The 23021-nt window shown below is 38.0% G+C and overlaps 1 protein-coding gene across 4 annotated transcripts in view; it reads left to right on the top strand.

Annotated features, from left to right (window-relative positions):
* Positions 1 to 23021, top strand: part of LOC148874622 (TMV resistance protein N-like) — a 93249-nt gene that overhangs the window by 42343 nt on the left and 27885 nt on the right. For all 4 annotated transcript variants that reach the window (XM_088966567.1, XM_088966564.1, XM_088966565.1 and 1 more), the window contains exons 3-4: positions 4932 to 5210; positions 5306 to 6253. In XM_088966567.1, coding sequence (XP_088822693.1) covers positions 4932 to 5210; positions 5306 to 6253 — 1227 coding nt within the window. The remainder of the gene's footprint in view (positions 1 to 4931; positions 5211 to 5305; positions 6254 to 23021) is intronic.

Genomic DNA, 23021 nt, shown 5'->3' on the forward strand with positions numbered 1-23021 from the left:
ACTCCTTGGCATTATTGGATCTGAGAATTTTGATCCTAATTTCGAATTGGGTAAATACCATCTGATGAAAAGCTTGGGTTAGAGTAGGGACCTCATCTTGAGAGTGCATAAGGTAAACCAACGAGAAACGAGTATAATCATTAACAAACAATAGGAAATATCTGCACCCCCCATAGCAGTAATATGGTATAGTCCCCAAACATCTGTATGCACAATTTCAAAAGGAACATTGCTTCTTTTATTGTTTAAAGAATAAGTTGATCTATAATGTTTTGCAAGTTCACAGTTTTCACACCTCAAACTAGACACTTGGACTGGCTCAAACAAATTAGGAAATGGACTCTTCAAAGACCCAAAAGATAAATGACCTAATTGATTATGCCAAAGCATAACTTGACTCAAAGATTAAGAAACAAATAACTTCCTAAATTCGTTGTCCTTCCCTGTGGATGCTCAAGCAAATAAACTCCATTTGTCTCATGGCCAATCCCAAACATCTGTATGCACAATTTCAAAAGGAACATTGCTTCTTTTATTGTTTAAAGAATAAGTTGATCTACAATGTTTTGCAAGTTCACAGCTTTCACACCTCAAACTAGACACTTGGATTGGCTCAAACAAATTAGGAAATAGACTCTTCAAAGACTCAAAAGATAAATGACTTAATTGATTATGCCAAAGCATAATCTAACTCAAAGACTAAGAAACAAATAACTTCCTAACTTCGTTGTCCTTCCCTGTGGATGCTCAAGCAAATAGACTCCATTTGTCTCATGGCCAATCCCAATCACCTTCCTGTCTCTAGATCTTGAAAAACACAACTATCAGGGAGAATGGTCATTGAATAGTTTTGATTCTTGGTAATACTATTAACTGAAAGCATGTTACCACTAAATTTAGAAAGACAAGGAGATGGCATCAAGCAATTTAATGTATCCCTTGTCATAAATAGGCACAAGAGAGCTATAAACAATAGATATTTTGTCTCTGCCAGAGGATAGACAGTAGGTGGCAAACAAGATGGACAAACTAGTGATATGATCAAAAGCACCTGAATCTTTTACCTAGAAAGGTCTAGCGTTACCTGGGGCTGATGTATGATATGTTGTAGCTCTTGTACCTAAGTGAGCAAATATTGAAGTGGGAGTAGCAGATGCAGTAGCTGGTGGTTGAGATCGGGATCTTGAAGTACCATATTTCTGAGTCTTACTAGAATAAGATGGGGATACAGCTTCCAACAAGTGTCCATAGTATGTTTCGGCTTCTTACAATGATCAAAAGATATATCCTTTTATCTTCCTTTTTCATTTCCCTTTTCTTATCTCCCCAAGTTTTTGGTTTTGTTATTGCTGTCTGATTCCATAGGTTGAAACTGTAACATAACCTTTCTCCTACTCTCTTCACTGTGCACTAATGAATAGGTTTGGGACAATGCCACACTCTCCCTAGTAAGTAGTTGCTGTTTTACAATATCAAAATCTAAATTCAGACCAGCTAAGAACTCAAATACTCTGTTTGTTTCAACCAGCTTGCTATATGTTGTTGCATCTGTATGACTTTCCCACTCAATTGTCTTCGAGTGGTCAATTTCATGCCACAAAGATTTCAAAGTCGCAAAGTAAATTGAGACTGGCTTCTCCCCTTGAGATTATTCACTTCACACTTCTCCCCTTGCTGATTGGGCCCATCCAAAGTAATTGGTTCTATCAAACCTAATAGTGGAAATCTAAAAAGAACTTTTAGTCATGTTTCCAGCCCCTAAAAATCCTTCCCCTTGAGTCTTTAACTCATTTTCAGACTTCTCCATTTTATATAAAATACTAACAGGTCAAAACTTAAAGAAGGAAACCCAAAAAAGCCCTAAATAATTGAAAAACTGCCACTCAGAAATCATTCACAGCCAAGAACAGTCATCCAGGAATCATTCTTAGTCAATAATAGTCTTCCAAAAATCATCCACAGTCAAAGACACCACCCATAAATTATTCTCAGTCAGAATAACAAGCCTTGGAGCCTAAAACTTATTGTAGGGTTTGAAAACCCTAGAGAAAATAGCAGGGAAGACAGAAATCTATCAATTGCTGCTTCCAAAATGGCTTAAACTGCTCTAATCAAGGTCGGTCTTTAGTAAAAATAGAAACTTTCTCAGAAGAAAACTGATCACCACCTTCAACTTCAGTTTAAACCCTAATATTGGACTTAACTGTTTTCTCTGATCCTTCCTGGTCACCAGGCAATGTCCAAGGGTTTTGCAATCCCTTCAGCAATCTCAAAAGACTCCAGCAACATCCAAGAATCAGGCAATGATGTAGAACTTCAAGTCCTAAGGAGTTTTCGTGCTGCCGACCAGATCAGGCTCATATTAGGACCCTAATCTGCCCTAGGTCATCTTAGGTACCAACTTGATAAAAGAAACAAAAAGTTGTTTGTTTTCTGATGTGAATTCAGAGAGAAAAAGAAGAAGAATAAACCAAGAACATAAGAGGAGAAGAGAAAAGAAAAGAAGAGGATGAGGAGAAAGAAACAAAGTTTGGTTGATTGTGTTTGGGTGCTACACCAATCTATTTATATTTATGATTTAAAATATTAGTGGAATTCCACTAGTACCCCTGCTGCCTACATAAGCAACAAAAAACAGATAAATTTGGTCCAACTATCATAAGGAACAAAAAATAAGAAATAAAGTGTGGGACCACACACTAACAACTATCTCTACTAGTGGAAGACTACATTCAAGAATAAGGTAGGTCTTTATGAATATCTGGTTATGCCATTTGGGTTGCCTAATGCTCCTAGTACCTTTATGAGGTTTATGAGCCAAGTTCTAAGGTCACTTAGAATACTTGAGAGCAGTCTTACAAGCCTTGAGACAAAATCAACTATATATCAATTTGAAAATGTGTAATTTTATGACAGATTGGTTGGTGTTTTTAGGTTATGTTGTTTCAGCCAAGGGGATTGAAGTGGATAAGGAAAAGGTTCAAGCTATTCAAGAGTGGCCAATACCAAAGACCTTAATTGAAATTCATAGTTTCCATGGGCTAGCAACATTTTATCATTGATTTATAAAAAATTTCAGCACTATTGTGGCACCCATTATTGAATGCTTGAAAGGAGGTGAATTTACATGGACTCTCACAGCTGAGAAAAGCTTCTACAAGCTAAAGATGAGGATGACCAAGGATCCAGTACCGGCTTTACCTGATTTTGACAGGCTCTTTGAAGTTGAATGTGATGCATCACATGTTTGTGATTGGAGCTGTCCTTAGCCAAGAAGGTCCTTAGCTTTGTTCTTAAGGAGTTATTTGTGAAAGAGAAACATTTTAGGTGCTCATTTTTAAATATTTTAATTGGATCTAGCTAGCCATTGAGTCTTATAAAAGAGAAGGGGGCTGTTTCTGTAGGGGTCTTTTTTGGTTCTTTCTTTCTTTTTGAGTTGTAGTTCAGCCCCAACTAAGGTTTTCAAGTATTGGGAGATTGGGGTTTGAGGAATCAACCCATTTTGGCACCTTTCAATCCCTCTATTTCTACGTGTCTGCGTGGGAGGCCAGTTTGATGCCGTTGTTACTATAACAGAACTGTTCTAGGAGGAGTTTTACTTCAAGTTCAGGTTTGAAATCCTTAAAAATCCAACTTGTTTTGCTGTTTTCAGCTTGATATTTCTTGAGCTTATTGCTGTATGCTTGAAGTGCTGCATGCAATTTGTTTTCCTATCCACATCAAAAAGAAATGTTCAAATCATTGAAGAAAAGTCATTGAAGGCTGAGGGATTGATTGAATGTATTAACATAAGAGTTGCTCAATGGACATTGACATGTGAGGAATTCAAGGGCATTATTCTAAATGACCTATAGCTCCTGAATGGCCAGTTCAGAATCTGTTACCGCTAGCTCCTGTTGGCTGTTTCTACACTAAGATGTGTCTCTTCATGTCCTAAAAGGGGAGATGTGTGAAAATTCTATGCCCAAACCCAATAGGTGTACACATGGTTCAAAGTATCAACATTAACGATACCAAAAAATTTGCATATCACACAATTCAAAGGGCCAATACTCTTTTACTTTTTTATTTTTCAATTTGATATTTTAATGATAAACATGTTAGGAAGGGGTTTTTTAAACATGAAGAACCCCTAAATCCCTTTATATGGCATTTTGGTGGGTTCAAAAACTGACGCGTATCATTTGATATGGTATGATACATTGCAATATTTTGAACCTTGGGTTTACAACTTTCATTGGTGAGCTGAACCCGACCAACCAAACACAATTTTAGGTTGGCTTTGATTGGATTCTTAGGACTTATGGTTTGACTGGTGCCTAAAAATCTAGACCCCTATTTAAGGGTCTGTTTAGTTCGCAGCTGGAATTGGAATTATAATGGCCTATTCCCCCCACCTGTTTGGTTTAGATGAGAATTGGAATTGGATCCCAATTGATGTTGTTTGGTTCATCTGGAAACTAGAATCAGAATTAACTGGGAATTTTATTTTTTACTCTTTATTGTCTTATTATTTTATTTTTATTATCTTATTAATATTATTTTTCTATTTTTTATTATTTTTATTATTATTGTTATGTTAGTAATATTATTTTTCTATTAATGTTTTATTGTTGATTTTATTTTATTACTTTGTCATTTTTCTTTTCCTTTTTGGTTGGTTGGAATGGGATTCTTATTCTTAGGGAGCAGGAATGCCATTTTGCCAGGAATGGCAATTGGGTTCTGATTCCACCCAACCAAACAACTGGAATTGGACATTCCAATTCAGATTCCAGACCCCTATTCCTGCGAACCAAACATACCTTAAGTTGTTTAAAGTTTGTTACTATGCTTGTATATACATGTGTGTGCATGTATATATATATATTAAATGTTTAGGTGTGTACAAATTTTTATTTATGCTTTATCTTATGTTTTTTTTCATGCAGGGATCCGAAGTAATTAGAGGTCTCATCCTAGAAAATTATTGTAGCTTGACTGATGTAGATTTTGGTACTGAAGCATTTGTGAAGATGACGGAAGTGAGACTGCTCCAACTTAACAATGTATACCTAACAGGGGACTTTGAACATCTTCCTAAGGAGCTAACATGGCTTTGCTGGAATGGATTTGCTTTGAAATTTATACCAGCTGATTTTCACTTGAAGTATCTTGTCATACTTGAAATGCAACACAGCAAAGTTGAACGAGTGTGGGAGGGAATCAAGGTTTGACTGAATCTCTATGATTTTCTAAGCTATGGTTCTTTTTTTGAAAATAATTTCTACTCATGTTAGAATTCTATTTATTTTATTTTTTGCAGGTTCTTGAAAAGTTGAAATACCTTAACCTTAGCTATTCCCAATTCCTAATGCAAACACCAAACTTCTTAGGATGCCCTAGTTTAGAGATATTGATCCTTGAAGGTTGTTCAAGCTTGGTTGAGATTCATGAATCTATTGGAAATCTGAACAAACTTGTTATCCTGAATCTAAAAGATTGCAAAAACCTTATGACTCTTCCCAGCAGCATTTGCAACCTGACATCTCTTAAATATTTTAATTTCCACGGTTGCAAAAATATTGGAAAATTTCTATCTCAGTCATTGCTTTCATCATTTTTGTCAATTTCATCCTCATATTCATACTCGTTAGAGAGATTAGATCTCAGGCACTGCAATTTGTCAGAAGGTGCACTACCAAGTGATCTTAGGTGCTTATCCTCACTGAAGAAGTTGTATCTAAGCTTCAACAATTTCAGCAACCTACCAACCAGCATGAATCGCCTTTCTCAACTCCATTGGCTTGAATTAAAGAATTGCACAAGGCTTCAATCAATCCCTGGGCTTCCATCAAGTTTACAGTTCTTAGAGGCAAGTGGTTGCACGTCATTGGAAAGTATATCAAACCTTGGAAGTTTAACATCATTAAGGTATTTAAATCTTCACAATACCAATTTTGTCAGCCTACCTGTTGCTATCAATCAACTTCTTAGACTTGATTGTCTACGATTAGAAGAATGCTTAAGGCTTCAATCACTACCGGTGCTTCCATCATGTTTAAAGATATTGAACATGAATAATTGCACATTGATTGAAAGATTAGATCTATCAAACTTGCAGCGCTTAAGTTCCCTACAGCTCAAAGACTGCAGGAAGTTGGTAGATGTTCAGTTCCCAGAGAGCTTGGTATTCATAAGCGATATTAGCATGAATGGTTGCAGTAGTTTGGAAAATACAAGTTGGAATTTTCTCTTGAATAATATCCTTCAGGTCTGTCTGTCTATCTCTCTCTCTCATCATTATTATTATAATTATCATTTTCATCATTGTTAGGGAAATTGAACAATAGTAGTAGTAGTAATAGTACTCTTACTATTATTATTGTTGTTGTTGTTATTGTTATTATTGCACCCATTTTGTAATGTTGCACCTTGAGAGTATTAACACCCCATGTATAATGGACCTAGGATACAACATTTTAGTTTGGATGTACAAGGCTTACAAACTTACACTGGTGTGTTGTTATGGTACCAATACAAAAACATATTGTCTCTGTTTTCAGTCTTCGTTTTTACTTGGTATTGCTCCTCCTGCTATAGTTTTGTTGTAGTTGTTCCTTTTTGTGCAGAATTTGGTGGTACGGAATTACATACTCAATATTAAATGAAAAAAAAAAGCAAAGTTAGGGGCCTTTGCCCATATGCATGATTTTGTTTCTTTAAACAAACGGACCTGCCACATAAAAAGAAACAATTCTTTTTCTGATATTGAAATTTGTTTTGGATTTGGCATTCCCAGTGGACAGTCAAAATCTGTCCTTCATTGCTTTCTTATTTTTATTGTCAACTTTTTATTTATTTATTGGCAAGAAAACCACTACAGACAACTATTCATTAGATTCTTAAAAGTATATATCAACCAGACCTGCAATGATGGTGGAATGGATGAAAGAGCAAAAAAGATAGAGAAAAGACAATGAAATAGAATGGAACCACATAAGGGATAGTGGACCCACTCTATTATTTTATTAGGGTGACTCATTAAAGGATAAATAGATTATAATATCCTTGCACCTCTAATTGTACAAATTGTCACATTCCCCCTCAAGTGGATTCATAGTTTTTAATCATTCAAAATTTGCTACACAAAACATTATGGAATAATTTACACCCTTTGTGAATACATTAGCTAATTGCTCATTGAAGCTAACATAAGGAGTACATACAGATGTAAATCCCACTTGAATAATGTGGTGATTCATGGAGATTGGGGGAGAGAGAGAGAGAGAGAGAGAGAGAGAGAGAGGTATGGTTGAGAGGAAACAGTCATCTTCTGGCTGCCGCCATTTTTCTATTTATATTAACTTCATAAAAGAATCGGAAATTACAAGTATGCCCCTGGCGGCACATCCCAGAATCAAAATAATAAGGAAAAGAAAAAACAAGTAACTGACCGACAACCTACTAACAGCAGCTATAAAGTAACAATTAAGTAAGCCTTACAACAAATAATTTGAAATAAAATAGAAAAGAAGAAGATTGAAGAAGATGGAAGAGAGAAACAATGCAGAAAGAAGATGGAAGGGAAGAGAAGGAAGAGATTTAATAGAACCTCTTTCCAGTCCCCCACAATTGTACTTTATTCTATGATTGTAAAAAGAACACAATTACATGAATACCCTTTGGAGGGCAGCCAGCACTAGAAGCAATAATAAAAGGAAATAGAACATGTCAATAACTAAGGCCCACTAGTCATAGAAATAAACAGACAGAAACAAATAAAAAATAATGAATTATTGCCTGTTCGGTCCATCATCTCTACATTCCCCTCAAGGTAAGCATGGATATTAATCATGCCCAACTTGCTTACATGGTGTTGTAACTTTGCCTTAGGGACAGACTTGGTTAAAACATTTGCTAATTGTTGCTCTGAGGCAATAGAAGGAAGACAAATTTTACAATAGCCACTCTTTCTCTTATAAAATGCTGGTCTACTTCACTGTGTTTTGTCCTATTATGCTGATATGGATTGTGAGTTATATTAATTGCAACCAGGATATCACAGTACTACATTAAAGGCTCATCATATGCAGTACCCATCTCCTCTAGAAGTGACCTAAGCCATAACAACTGTGAAACTCCATGTGCAATGGCCCTATACTTTGCCTTAATTGAAGATCTGACTGCTACTAAATGCTTCTTCCTTCTCTAAGAGACAATGTCCCCCGCTATCAGAGCACAATAATCAGATGTAAATCTTCTATCATCAATACTACCAGCCCAATTGGCATTTGTATAAGCCTCTAGCTTCTTGTGTCCATGCCTAGAGAAGAGAATACCCTTTCTTGGAGTTCCATTCAAGTAACACAACCTGTTTTGCAATAGCCATATGTGCGTCTTTTGGGGCATGCATGACTAATCACACTGACAACATATGAGATGTCTAGTCGTGTTCTACAAAGATATAGTAACTTCCCCAAAAGTCTCTCAAACACTCCCTTTTCTACCAAGTGCTTACCTTCATTAGCTGAGAGCTTATGGTTGGCATCAATAGGTGTAGAGGTAGGTTTGGCACCAAATTTCTTAGTCTTTATAAGAAGATCTAACACATACTTCTGTTGGGTGATAAAGATGCCATCTTTAGACTTGGCAATTTCAATTCACAAGAAATATCTTAACTTCCCTAAATCTATAATTTTAAATTCTGAGTTAAGAAAGTTCTTGAGTGCCTGAACATCCTTCGTATCATTGCCTATAACCACAATATCATCAACATAAATGATAAGGAAGTACTTCTTTTAACAAACAAGGTATGATCAGGTTGTGTTTGTATATAGCCAAACTCAATAAGTGTAGCTTTGAATATGTACAACCAAGATCATGGGGATTGCTTGAGGTCATAAAGGAATTTCTTCAATTTGCACACCTTCCCTGCATTTCCTTACCATACATGTCTAGAGGAAGTGATGTATAAACCTCTTCAATCAAGTTCCTATTTAAGAAGGCATTCTTACCATCAAATTGATATAATGGCTGGTCAGAACTCACATATTTGGCAACTAGTGAGAAGGTCTCCATATAATCAACTCCATATACCTTGGTATAACCCTTGGCTACTAGCCAATCCTTATACATCTCAATGTTACCGCTAACATGATACTTGATGGTGAATGCACACTTATATCCCACTGGTTCCTTCCTAGGCAAATCCATAATATCCTAGGTATTATTTTTGCTAAGTGCTTCTATTTCAGTTCACATAGCCTCCCTTCATTTTGGCTTAAACAAGGCCTTTGTAACTAACTTGATTATAGGTTGAGAGGAAATAGAGGCTAGGAAAGAATAATAAGATGGTGACAACATGCTATAAGAAAGGAGTTTGGAGACACAATTTGTTATACATTTTCTCTTTCCCTTTATCATAGCTTTAGATAGGTCCAAGTCTGGGAAGGAAGTTGGAGCAGGTGGTAAAGGACTTGTCCTCTCTTCAAGAGTTAGGAGTGTTTGAGGCTCAATTTTAGATGGGGCAACAATGTGTTCATGCCGTAACCTTTGTCTTTGGTACCACCTATAAACAATAGGATGAGTAGTGAAAACTAGAGGACTAATAGGTGGAGGAGCAGGAATGGGATAACTGGGAGATGAGGAGGATTTTGCCAATGGGATAAAAGGAACTATAGGGGATTTAATCCCAAGGTTAACAGGAGATGGAAGAGGAAATTGTGAAGTAAACTCAATAAAATGCTCCCCCTTAGGAGAATGACCATAAAAAGGAAGTGACTTACAAAGGTGACATCCATGGAAAAAAAGCAAGTGCCACTGGTGGGATCAAAGTTGCATTAATCCTTCCGCGTGGAGGCATACCCTAGAAAAATACACTTTTGAACATTGGCTTCAAATTTATGTCTATGAGATATGGGAACATGGTCATATCATATTAAACCAAAGACACAAAGGAATAGAAAACACTTTACCCTTAGGGAACAGAACAACAAAGGGGGATTTGAACCCCAAGACTTGAAAAGGCATGCGGTTAATAAGATAGGTAGTTGTCATGACTACGCCACCCCAAAATGTCACTAGAACATGGGAGGCAAAAAGGATGATCCCGGATACTTCTGAAGGGATAGGAAATCCATCACATGGATGCCCAAGATTGCGGAATAAAGGGGGCGAATTTCAAAAATTTTTCTCTCCCTTCAATTGGGAATCGAATTCCCTATTTAGAAAATCATATTTTCAAGGATCATTCTTGAACCATAAACTGAACCAGATCTGAACCAAAAGGAGGAGAGAGAGATAATACCTGATACAGAGAAACAATATCTCTCAATGGAGGTGTTCACGCCCAAGGTAGGATCCAAAATCTGCTCCCAGTGAAGATGGTGCAGTGCAGGGTGGAGCAGAATTTGCAGTGTTCTTCCCAAGAACTTGATCCTTCCAAAGAATCACCTGGACGGCTTGTGAATACAACTCCTACCAATCTTTTCTCCAAAAGATTGGAATCAAGATCCAATCTTGATTTCTCCCAAGCAATGGAGATCGAACTGCTGTAGGCGGCGGTTGCAGGAAGGAGGCGGCTAGAGAGTATTTGTAGGGTGTAGAATTCTCTCTTCTGTGATCTCAGCTCTGAAGACAAGACAATTGGTTGTCTATTGTGATGTGTCTAAAGGCTGCCGCCCCCTCTTCCTTTTATAGACTTAAAAGGATCAGCTCCTAATCCCATTAGGAGTTGCTAACCCAAATCATATACGGATTAGAAGTCCCTTTAAGATAAGCGATAATCCTTATCTTATCTGCAGATTAGATCAGCCAGTTCCTAATCTAATTAGGAAGTTTCCAAATCTAAATATCATTTAGATCTTAGACTCTCTGAGTAGATAGGGTGTGGGCCCAATCCTATCAGTTGATCTTATCTCAAAATTCGCCCCTTAATGACTAATCAAATTAGCCCAGTTCGAAATGGGCTTAAGGCCCATTTAGGGTTATGTATTCATTTAGCCTTCCAAACTGCTGCCCAATTGGGCTTCCTTGTATGGCGTGGGACCCAAACATTGATCTACACATCAGCCACATGGGTTCAGCCCAACCTTTGTTACAAGGCCTGGCCGAATACACTGTTATGGACAGTGCACCCCCTGAAACCCATCAGATGGGCTCTATGGGCCCAACACTTACCTTAAGTGGTCCCTGGGCCAAGCCACCTTGTAACACCCAGGGACTGTGGGCAGATGCAAGATTAGCCCATCAGGTATTATCCTTAATGGTCTTACACTTAACCTCTCAGCCCAAAATGATCATACACTGCCCGACAAGAGAGGACCTCTCCCTCGGCTGCAAGGAACAGTGTTGCACTCTCTCTAATATGGATCCCGGGAATTAAAACCTATTTGCAAACATTTCAAAACCATAATATATATATATATATATATATATATACTTTTATATCTCATATAAAATATATTTTGTAAAACAAATCTCAACGATTGAAATCGGCTGCTGGCAGTCTTGGTTTCCATTAGTGAGAGTGCATCCCCGATCATTACCTTTGTCCAACAAAGGGGCTGATCCTGTCACTATGATCACCCACTCAGATGAATTCTCAGACTGTCCCAACATACCCAGGTTTTGACCCCCGCTAAGGATCTCACTGATTGGTACATCAAAGACAGCCCAATCCAACACCTAGTGCAGTATCATAATCGAGTCTAGGGGTCGGGTGTAACTTTCCAGTTTTGCCCATCAATCTCCAAGGTCCAGGGCAATACTGGAAATCTGGTCCAGTTCAAAGATTCAATCAATCCCACACTGTATGTGCCTAGGGTCTCACCCCGGTAGCTGGGACAAGCCACCACACCAACCGACTTGGTGGCACCACAGTGTCAGCCTTGCCAGGATAGGTCTCCCCAGACCGACCCACTAGCTGTGAGCATTCTAAACTAACACGAGTCTCATTAAGTGTCCAGTTTAAGGGTATTACACAGAAACATACCAAGGAAACATGAATCAAATATGCACTTTTATTCATTTACAATAAACTCATAAAGTACATCACTTTGATTGAAGCTAAGGGCATACAAAACTGTCTAACAACTTCAACAACATGTCGATTCTTTCTCTCTGCCTTTCCATTTTGCTCTGGAGTACGAGCACAATAACTCTGATGCATAACCCCAAATCTCTTAAAATATGAAGGTCCTTAAAATATTCCTCAGCATTGTTTGGTCGAAATATTTTGATGTGGGGTTCTTCAAGAAATAGAAGATGAGAGGTTTGTGGAGGAAGCAAAGTGGAAGTGAGTGCTAGAGTTTGAAGCAAAAGAATTCTTGTTTGAAGAAATTAGAATCAAAAGGCTGATGAGCTTGAAGTTAGGGAAGCAAACATGGCTGTGGTACTGATTGAAGGATTTGAAGCTATTGAATTGATTTGGGACTTTGTTTTTGAAGTGAGCTCAAAAGGTAATCAACCCAACTAGAAAGAGCTTGGTATAGGAGGGAAAAGGTATGTGATAGAATGCAAAAAGAATACCAAAGTATCCTTCATTGCACTCTATGAACATTTTGGGCAGGAAAAGAGGTAGCTATTGTGCTTCCGACAAGGTAGGAAGGATAAAGGATGCAGAGGTTGCAAGATTACTTGGTGAATTCTTAGTTCGGGCAAAAGTTGTATCGACTAAGAATTCAACAAAACTAACAGTTTGCAGTTAGGAGCCTATTGAACAGGAGTTTCTGATAGTTGGAAAGGCAAGTGGAAAGAGCAAGTTGATAACCTCTAGCGGCAGGGAGAAGTGGGGGAGAAAGTATGTGGGTCAAGACCTCTTCTCCACTAGCTGGAGAAGACTTGCTGAAATGATCCTCTGGGAACTTAAACTGATGATGTCTTTCAGTTGAATGTAGACAAAGACACACTGAATGTTTTGAGCTTTCAGTTGAATGGAGATGTCTCTACAGTCTTGAAGTGGTGTCCTTTATCAAATACAATAAATCTTGGAGTTGGGGATAATGTTGTTGTTAGAATGTTGGGTCTGCCCTTTCATCTTTTGTCTTTGGAAGGAAGATTTGTTTCAGTCAATAGCCTCCATCTGCAATGCCCCTTTAGATGGTTGGTTTGGGTTTGATCTCCATTTAGTGGGGTAAAATCTAAGGAGATCCAAACAAGAGTGGAGGTAGTAATCAATGGTTACTCCTATCCAGTGTGGTTGGCGACTTCCATTGAAGTGCAATTGTGGAGGGAGGAGAAAAGGGAGTAAGACAAAGAGACAAAATTGGCAACCTTACGTGGGGCGCAAGGCAAAACAAAAGCCTAAGGGAATTAATTTCATTAATATCACTCCTTGTCACCACAATGTCACCAACATATATAGCTAGGAGAGTCAAAGTAGAGTCTTTCTTCTTAATGAAAAGTGTGAATGGTCAGGGCTTGTACATTTCCAAATCTTTCTAAAGCAAGTTTGAATCTATCAAACCATGCTCTTGGAGTTTGGTTTAGACCATACAAAGCTTTTTTAATCCTACAGACTTTCTTAGCAACACTGCATCATAAAAACATGAGGTAATTCCATATACACCTCTTGCAAATCAACATGTAGAAAAGCATTCTTAACGTTCATTTGAAATGATGGCGATGAGAAGTTAGTAGCAAGATACAACATAACTCTGATGTGTTCATTTTGGCAACTAGTGTAAAAGTTTCCAATTAATCAATATCATAAGTTTGTGTTTATCCCTTAGCAACCAGTCTATCTTTCGATTGTACCATTGGCATTATATTTTACTGTGAATACTCATCTGCACCCAATAGGTCTCTTCCCTTTTGGCTGATATACTAATTCCCAAGTATCATTTATCACAAGGACATCCATCTCAACCTTCATTGCTTACTTCCACTCTGGCACTACTAAGGCTTCTTGCATAGTTCTATGAATAGGAATTGCAACAATAGAAAGAAGAATTATATGATGATGAAAGGTGGCCATAAGAGAGGAAGTGGGAGATGCAATGGGAAGTAGATGAGGTACAATGATGCTTCCCCTTGCATAGTGCAATAGGGAGGCCAAGATCATCCATCATAGGGAGGTTGAAGTTTAGTGGTGGTAGTAGTCAGTAGTTATGCCATCTGTAGTAAGAGTGGGTGAAGTCGTGAAGGGAGTGTAATACCTAAATTTGGTGCTGCAAAGGAGATTGGAACTAGCTTGGACTGCTCATTACTAGAACCAACGTGCCTCCACTATCGTTTGTGAAACACCTTCAATTCTTTACACTTTTAACAACTCCCCTCATTACACACTCCTTCATTTATAGGAGGCAATGAGACTTCTTGAGCAAAAATACCTCGGTCACCACCCTAGGATAATTGGGGGCATCTTCAAAGAAGATAACATTTATAAACACAACGAGTCCCTGAGACAGGATCATAACAACAATATTCCTTTTGGTTTTGTTCATACTCGAGAAAAATACACTTGGTTTCCTTGGGATCAAATTTAGAATGGTTAGGCCCGAGTATTTGAACAAAACATGTGCATCCAAAGGAGAGGAATAGAAAATTGGTCCTTGTTGTTAGTTTTAAACTATTTTCTTTTGTTTAGGGTGTGCCGCTAGGGGCCTATTAGCAATTTCTTGTAATCATTATAATACATTTTAAATAAAAGAGAAGTTGGGTGCCGCTAGCTCAATTCTTTTCGACCCTCACATCTTTCTCCTTCTTTCTTCTCCTCTCCTCTCTTCTCTCTTCTCTCTTGTTTTTCTTCCTTTGTATGATCACACTCCTTATCAGGACACAACAAGTTAATAGGAGCTTTCATGTCTAAGATTGGTGAAGGAATCTTGTTAATGAGATAGGCAGCAGTGTGGATGGTATCCCCCTAGAAACGTATAGGAACATTAGAGTTCAACATGATTCTACTTGAAACTTCTAGGATGTGTCTATTTTTTCTCTTAGTTACTCCATTTTGTTGAGGTGTATGAGGACATGTGCTTTGATGGATAACTCTATGCTCAAGAAGATATGAAAGCAAGGGTTTTGCAAAATACTCCTTGGCATTATCAGATCTGAGATTTTTCATTCTAATTCCAAAATAAGTTAGAGACATCTGATGAAAAACACAAGTCAAAATAGGAACTTCATCTCAAGAATGCACAAGGTAAACCCATGAAAACTAAGAGTATTTATCAAGAAATAACAGAAAGTATTTGTACCCTCCCATAATAGTAATGTGGTATGGTCTCCTAACATTGGTATGCACAATTTCAAAAGGAATAATACCTCTTTTATTACTCAATTAATAAGTTAGTCTACAATGCTTTGCTAATTCACAACTCACATTTGAAATTGGACACTTGGACCGACAAACAAAGTAGAAAATGACTCCATAAAGACCCAAAAGATAAATGACCCAATTGATTCTGCCAAAGCATAACCTGACTGATAGACTGCGATACAAAAGACTTATTGATTTCTTTATTTCTCCCAGTTGAATGTTAAAGCAAGTAGATCCCATTCATTTCATGGCTGGTCTCAATCACCTTCTTTGTCACCAAATCTTGGAAAACACAATGATTAGGGCAAGATGTCACGAACAATTATGATTTTTAGTGATACTGTTGACTAAATGTATATTAGTGTTGAGCTTAGGAACATGCAGAATTGAGGATAAAGAAATGGCATTAGAGACTCTAATGTCTCCCTTGTCAGAGATAGGGACAAGAGAACCATCAAGAATAGATACTTTATCTGTACAAGAGGACAAGCAATAGGAAGAAAACAAGGAACATAAACTAGTCATATGATCAGATGCACCTAAATCTACAATCCAAAAAAGACTAGTGTTACTAGGGCTGGAGGCATGATAGGTAGCCCTTCTGAGTGAGAAAAAGTGGGAATAGGAGGAGGAACAATAACTGACTAGGGCTATCTGATAATATCAACATCACTCTCCAATTGATTCAATGTAGCTCTTACTGCAGCCAAGGAATCAAGAGGACTAGAACTTCTGTTGGATGTGGATGAAGCCTTTGTAGTCACGGATGTGTTGGAATTCCCTTTCTTATTTTTCAATCTTGTTGGAATATGTTGAGGGTGAAGCTTTCAACGAGTATCCCTAGTGTAGTTGCAATATCTAGGTTTTATTGAGAAGGAAAACAAGAAGAAGAGAAAAGAGAATAAGAAAAGAGAAGAATCGAGTGGAGAAGAGAGAGTTACTGTTCACTCTCTCAAACTTGAGATTTTATCCTATTGTGAGAAATTACAAGTAAGCCCTCATATGGGAACCCAAATACAAAAAGAACACCCAAATACAAAAGAACAAAAAGACAAGAATACCCTTGCACCTAAACAATCTCAACATTCCCTCTCAAGTTGAGCATATATCTTAATCATGCCCAACTTGTTTAAGTTCTTGGCAAACTTTGGGTGATGAAGGCCTTTAGTGAGACAATTAGCCAGTTGGTCTTCTAACCTTACAAAGGGTAGACAAATCTCTCCATTTGCTATCCTCTCTTGATAAAATGTTTATCCACTTCAACATGTTTTGTATGCTCATGTAATCATGTTGCATAGGATTGTGGGCAATGTTTATGGCTGCTTGATTGTCGCAATAGAGTCTCACTGGAGTATCATCTTGGATGCCTATCTCAGTCAATAAGGTCTTCAACTAGAGTAATTTTGACACTCCATGGGCCACTGCCCTATATTCTACCTCAACACTAAATCAAGGAACAATTGGTTGCTTCTTGCTTTTCCACGAAATGACATTACCTCCAACTAAGGCATAGTAATTAGATGTAGATCTTCTATCATCAATAGACCCTGCCTAGTTTGCATCTGTGTAGGCTTCAACCTTTAAATGCCTATGGTTGGAGTACAACATCCCTTTACTAGGACATCCCTTCAAATAGGCTAGGATTCTATTAATAGCCTTCATGTGGGAGGTTCTGGGCTCATGCCTATGTTGGCCGACCACCTCGACTGCATATGATATATCATCTCTGGTCAAACAGGGATAAAGAAGGCGGCCAACCACTCTCCAGAAGACCCCTTTGTGAAGAGTCCCATTGATGTATCATTCTCTATAGTCCCTGTTGCACTGTATTTTCCTTCTTGTTTATTTCCTATGAAGGCTTTATGTAAATATTTATTTTTTCTTTAGTCCTGTAAGGACTTCTCTGTAAATATCTAACATTTCATGTATATAATTGTTGGCTCTTGGGGTGGAGTTGATCAGTTCAGTTTTACACCCCAGAATTGTGTTCTCTTCTCTTGTATGAACTGGTTGTATGACATGGTATCAAAGTAAGGCTTCATTCTTAGTTGTTAGGACTGTTATTTGAGTGTTCAAAAATCGACCTATTGGAGCTACTAAAGGCTTCTCTTTGGGACTGTTTCAATCAGTACAAGGTGAACTGCGTTTTTTGGGAAAAATGCCCTTCAGGTCAGTGTTCTTGCTCTCTCTCTTTATTGGCTTGTCTGTTGGGGCTGAGATTTTGCATCTTGGGTCACTCTAATCTCTTTGTTACACCTGTAAAATCTTGTGAGGATTGGATTTTTCCTCGGGGAGTTCTGGTCTAAACAAGAGAGGTCACTTTTTCTGAAAAAAACGCATACAAGGTGAGTTTTTTTGAGTTTTCTTCCATTTGGATGTTGTTTTCAGCCTTGTACTCTAATTTTTGTGTCGCCCTGACCTGCTTTAGATGTTCCATTGATTGGTTTGAAGATTTACTTCATTCTAGAAGGGTTTTGATCCTTTCTTTGGTTCAGCGGGCTTGTAAACTTCCATTTAGTTGGACTGTCAATCCTAAAACCTAGTTGTTTGGACTTTTATTTTCGAGAATCACTTCTATTTGGATATTGAACACTTGTTCTAGCATTTAGAAGGCTTTCTAATCTGTTTTACCCAAAGAACTGCCTTTCAGTGCTTCTACTTGGACTCGAACTCATTCCTGTTATTGTTTTGGACTGGAAATTGTTAACCTAAATGGTTGATAAAGTTGATGTCACCTGTGAAGTATGATGGAACTAACTAAAGTATGCGGAAGTTCCATTTTGATTTCTTTGTTGAGGGAAAGGGTTTGGAAGGTTATCTGGATGGTATAATTACCAAGCCAGATGTTACTGAAGCAAAGGCTTTCCAACAATGGAAACTTGACAATAGGAAATTAGTTTCTTAGATTCTAAGCTCCATTGTACCTCACATTTCTGTTCTCATGAGAGGATTGTGAACAGCCTATGAGATGTATTCCTATTTGGAGAAGGTTTATCATCAGTCTAACATGTCAATACAATATCAAATTGAGTATGAGATCTTTGCCAGTTGCCAGGGGGATAGAAAGGTACAAGAGTACTATCTAGGCTTCATTGATGTATGGGCAGAATATGAACTAGTTAACACTGATCCCTCTTATCACCCAAGTGTGTTAAGTATCTATAGAAGCATTTTGAGAATAGAAAGGTGAACCGGTTCTTTATGAGACAGACATGAATATGAAATAATCAGGTTTAACATCTTGAGTAGAGGTACCCTTCCGGATCTAGACTCTATGATGGGAGAGTTGCTGAGGGAAGAAACCGGACTCATGACTGCTACAACCAATGAAGGGAGGCAACTTGATTCAGGGGCTGGAACTACTTTCATTGCGCACAAAAGTAAAAAGTCTGGTGAAAAGGATCTTTCCAAGACCTAATATTATGAATGTAAGGGGTTTGGACATATAGCTTCACATTGCAAGAAGAATGTATGCACTTACTGCAAACGTGGTCATATCAACCCAAATTGCCCAGTTTGTCCCTCTAAGGGTACTATGAAGAAGAATCAGTCATGAAATCTCTACTACCAAAGGTGAATCTTCTGCTTCCATGAACAAGAAAGAAATACAACAATTGATATCCTCTGTTATCTCATTTGCCTTTTTTGCTATAGACCAATTTGGTGAGTTCTCTAGTTACTATTCTTCTCCCTCTCATGCTTGGATAATTGATTCTAGTGCTACAAATCATATGATTGGAGCCTACCCTGAACCATAGTAGAAATCTGTTGAATTCAAAAACTATGAAAGAAAAAACTATTTTCTTGAAGAAGAAGAAGAAGAAGAAGAAGAAGAAGAAGAAGAAGAGAAGAGAACTTGAGAAAGAATAATATGGGACCCAACATAAAAAAATAATAATAATAAGGGACCCAGCATAACTGCTATGGTCCCCACTTCCTATCTAACAATTAACATAAAACAATTGCTCCTAAAACAACACAAAACTGACTAAATCTTCAACAACCATCAAATGACTTTTTTTGCGAGCCACCATAAATATATTGCTATTGTCAATGGTGATAATTTGTCTCTCAAACTCTTACCCTCAAAACTCATTTTCCCTTACCAAGACCTTCTTTGTTCCTAAAATTATTGTTAACCTTATTTTAGTTGGTCAACTGGTTGATGAAGGCAACATTCTAACCTTTTCTTCTAATGGTTGTTTGATTTAGGACCGGTGCACTGGGAAGGTGAAAGGGAAGGGGCATAGGCAGGGCCGCTTGCAGGGCCGCTTGTTTGCACTAGAATTTGAGAAATCTCAATCAACATCATTTTTTTTATTAGCAAAGGAGAATTCTATTTGAATTTAGGGTTAAAATATAGTTTTACAACTTTGTGCACGGGATTAGTGCTCCCACACTATCACATATTTCTGTCCCTCTTTACATTGCAGCTCAAAACAATTGTTACCTCAAAGTCCCTTGTTTAGCAAGATAATCAGCTATCCCATTTGCACTCCTAACCCATTTGAGTTCTGCCTCTACCTCCCTTACAACATTTTCCACTTCCCTTATCACTTGTTTGAAAGTCCACATGATACTTCTATTGTTTTTAGCCCAAGAGTGATCACCTTGGAGTCCCCTTAAACCTCAATATGCCTCATTCCTAGTTGCTTAGTTATCTTTAGTCCTTGTAGCAATGCCATTAACTCAGCTTTTAGAGAGTTGCCCATGCCAATTAGTCCAGAGAACAAAGCTAATATTCTCCATTCAGAATTTCTGATTACTCCCTTGATACTTGACAGTTCCGGATTTCCAAAAGATCTTGTATCAAAATTTAGTTTAATTTTGTTGCCGTCTGAAGGTTTCCATTCCATCCTTACTCTTTAACTCTTGAAGATTGTGCTACTTCTGTCCAAGATCTTATAATGTCTGACTGAGAAATCTTGAAAGATATGCAAAGATCTTTCCCAATGAGCTACTTTAACTTTAATTGTGTCGATTACCTCCTCCCTTGTTCTATTTTTGTCCAAGAATATTCTGTTATTCCTTTCTTCCCAATCAACACTATCCTTTGCTTGTTTGAGCTCTTTTTTTTTGAGTTCTGTTTTGGGACAAAGAAACAATGTCTGGGATATATGGCATAAATGTTTAGGTCACCTAAGGGAGAAAAACCCAGTGGGGTGTAAGTGGGTGTTTATAGTTAAACACAAGGTAGATGGGACAGTTGAATGGTACAAAGCAAGATTAGTGGCAAAGGGGAACACTCAAGTCTATGGGGTTGACTATGATGAGACGTTTGCTCCAATAGCTAAGATGAACTCAATTCGAGTTCTTCTATCATTGGTCGTTAACCTTGACTGGGAATTGCATCGACTGGACATAAAGAATACCTTTTTAAATGGTCACCTAGAGGAGGAGGTGTACATGGTTCAATCCCTAGGATTCTCTACCAAGGGAAGTGAAAATAAGGTGTGCAAGCTAAGAAAGTCTCTATATGGTTTGAAACAATCTCCTAGGGCTTGGTTCAGTAAGTTTCATATGGCAATCCAGCAAGTAGGATTCAAGCAATGTCAGACTAAACACACTTTCTTTGTGAAGAGATGCTAGGAACAGGTTGTTGTGTTGATAGTGTATATGGATGATATCATCATTGTAGGAAACTAAAGCTTAGAAATACAAAAATTGAAACAATTCCTAGCATCTCAATTTGAAGTGAAAGATCTGGGTCCACTAAAGTACTTTCTTGGAATTGAAGTTGCCTGCTAAAAAAAAGGGCATATTCATTTCCTAGAGGAAGTACACCCTTGATCTGTTACAAGACACAAGAAAGTTAGGTGCAAGGCCAGCAAATACTCTCATGATGGATGTTGATCATAAATTGGGTGACTGTGATGGTGAACCTCTGAAAGATGTGAAATAGTTCCAAAGGTTAGTGGGAAGGTCGCTTTATTTTTCCATGACCCATCCAGACATTGCTTATTCAATTGGGGTCCTGAGCCAATTCATGATTTACCCTAAGAGACCACACATGGAGGCAACAAAGAGGATTCTTCGGTACTTAAAAAAGTATATAGGAACAGGTCTACTATTCAGTAAACATAATCATCTAAAGGTGGAAGTCTATACAGATGCTGATTGGGCAGCTACTGTGGATGGTAGTGTAAAGAGACTAGGCCGAATGGGTCCTAGTATCTTCTCTTGTAATATTTTTTCTATTTTCCTACTAGCTAATGGGCCTGTTTATTTCTTTTTGTTTGATCTCTTTATGTTACTGCCTAGCTGGCTGCCCACTTAAGGGCATACTTGTAACTATTTTAACATTAATTTTTAGTAAAAAGAATTAGAGAAGAGAGGGAAGGATTATTCGAACCTTTCTTCTTCCTCCTCCTCTTTTCTCCGTCTTCTTCTCTTTTACTTCTACTCTTACATTTCTTCATTTTTCTCTCTAATTTTTTCAAGTTTACACCTATTTTTGAGGACATGTTTACATCTTGGTATCAGAGCAGGTTTCTTTCTTCCTTTTCTTCTTCCTCTTTTCCCATACACCCTTCGATTAAGAGAGTGTATGGAGAAATAGGTTCTTTATAGCTTAGAGGATCTCTGCCCTAGTTGGTAGAGGGTTTGGAGAGTTTAAAGCTGGTTGGATATTGCCAAGAAGTGGTGCAGTTTTGTTGCTGCCCAAAATCCTAGCCGACTAGAGATTTTTGAAGGTATAGGTAAAGGTGAAGCTTGGGTGTGGCGCTTTGTGCTTGGGAGGTGTATTTTGACTCCTAAAGGAGGGCGGTTCAGGTTTGGAATAGATTGGGAAGCTCTGGTAGGAGTGACTACATCTTCTCTCTCCCTTCCAATAGCTGGGCGGAGTAAAACTCTAATTTTCAAGCATCTGGGTTCTAGTTTGACTTCAAGTAAGTTTATATAGACCAAATTTCTGGTTCTTTGATTTTCGCTTGATTAATGAGCCATACGAAAATGAGTTCAAGCAAGTGCCAGTTTTCGGCCTTGGTTTGGTAGATCCGTTTTGACTAGTGTGACCACAATCAAGATAGATGGGACAAATTATCTTGCTTGGACACAGTCTATAAGAATTTATGTCTGTAGTAGAGGAAAACTCGGGTATCTCACAGGTAGTAAAGTGAAACCCGAAGAGATAGACCCTGAATTTAAGAAGTGGATGCAAGAGCACTATACAGTCATTGGATGGTTGGCCAACTCTATGCAACCTCATATAAGTCAGCATTATCTCTGAATGTCTTCGGCTAAGGAGATATGGGACAGTGTTACTGGGACCTATTCACAGAAGTTGAACGTAGCTAGAGTCTACAAGTTGAAAAGTGACGTGAAGAACTTAAGACAGAGGGAGAAGAGTGTAGCAATCTACTATTCTATATTGAAATCCCTATGGCAAGAAATTGGTGTTATGGAGATAGTTGTATGGGAGAGTAAGAATGATGCTGAAATGTATAGGAAGTTGGTGGAGAGAAATAGGGTGTTTGAATTTCTTATTGGACTCAAGCCTGGATTTGACATCATTAGGCAAAATATCCCGGCCAAAGATGAGGTTACTCTTTCCTAGGCATATGCTATGATAAGTAGTGAGGAGAGTAGGCGGCCGGTTCAGTTACAGAGTCCACCTACAGAACACCGTGAACATGATGGAATAAAGCCAAAGAGTCCTACTGAGAAAAATGAGCAGATATGTGAATATTGCAAGAAATTGAGGCATACAAAGGACACTTGCTGGAAGCTTCATCTTGAGATTCTTCCTGACAGGTTTAAGAATAACAGTTCTAACAAAGGC

The sequence above is a fragment of the Nelumbo lutea genome, chromosome 1 (assembly GCF_056320005.1).
Source record: "Nelumbo lutea isolate HS-2025 chromosome 1, American lotus-T2T, whole genome shotgun sequence".
Taxonomy (NCBI): domain Eukaryota; kingdom Viridiplantae; phylum Streptophyta; class Magnoliopsida; order Proteales; family Nelumbonaceae; genus Nelumbo; species Nelumbo lutea.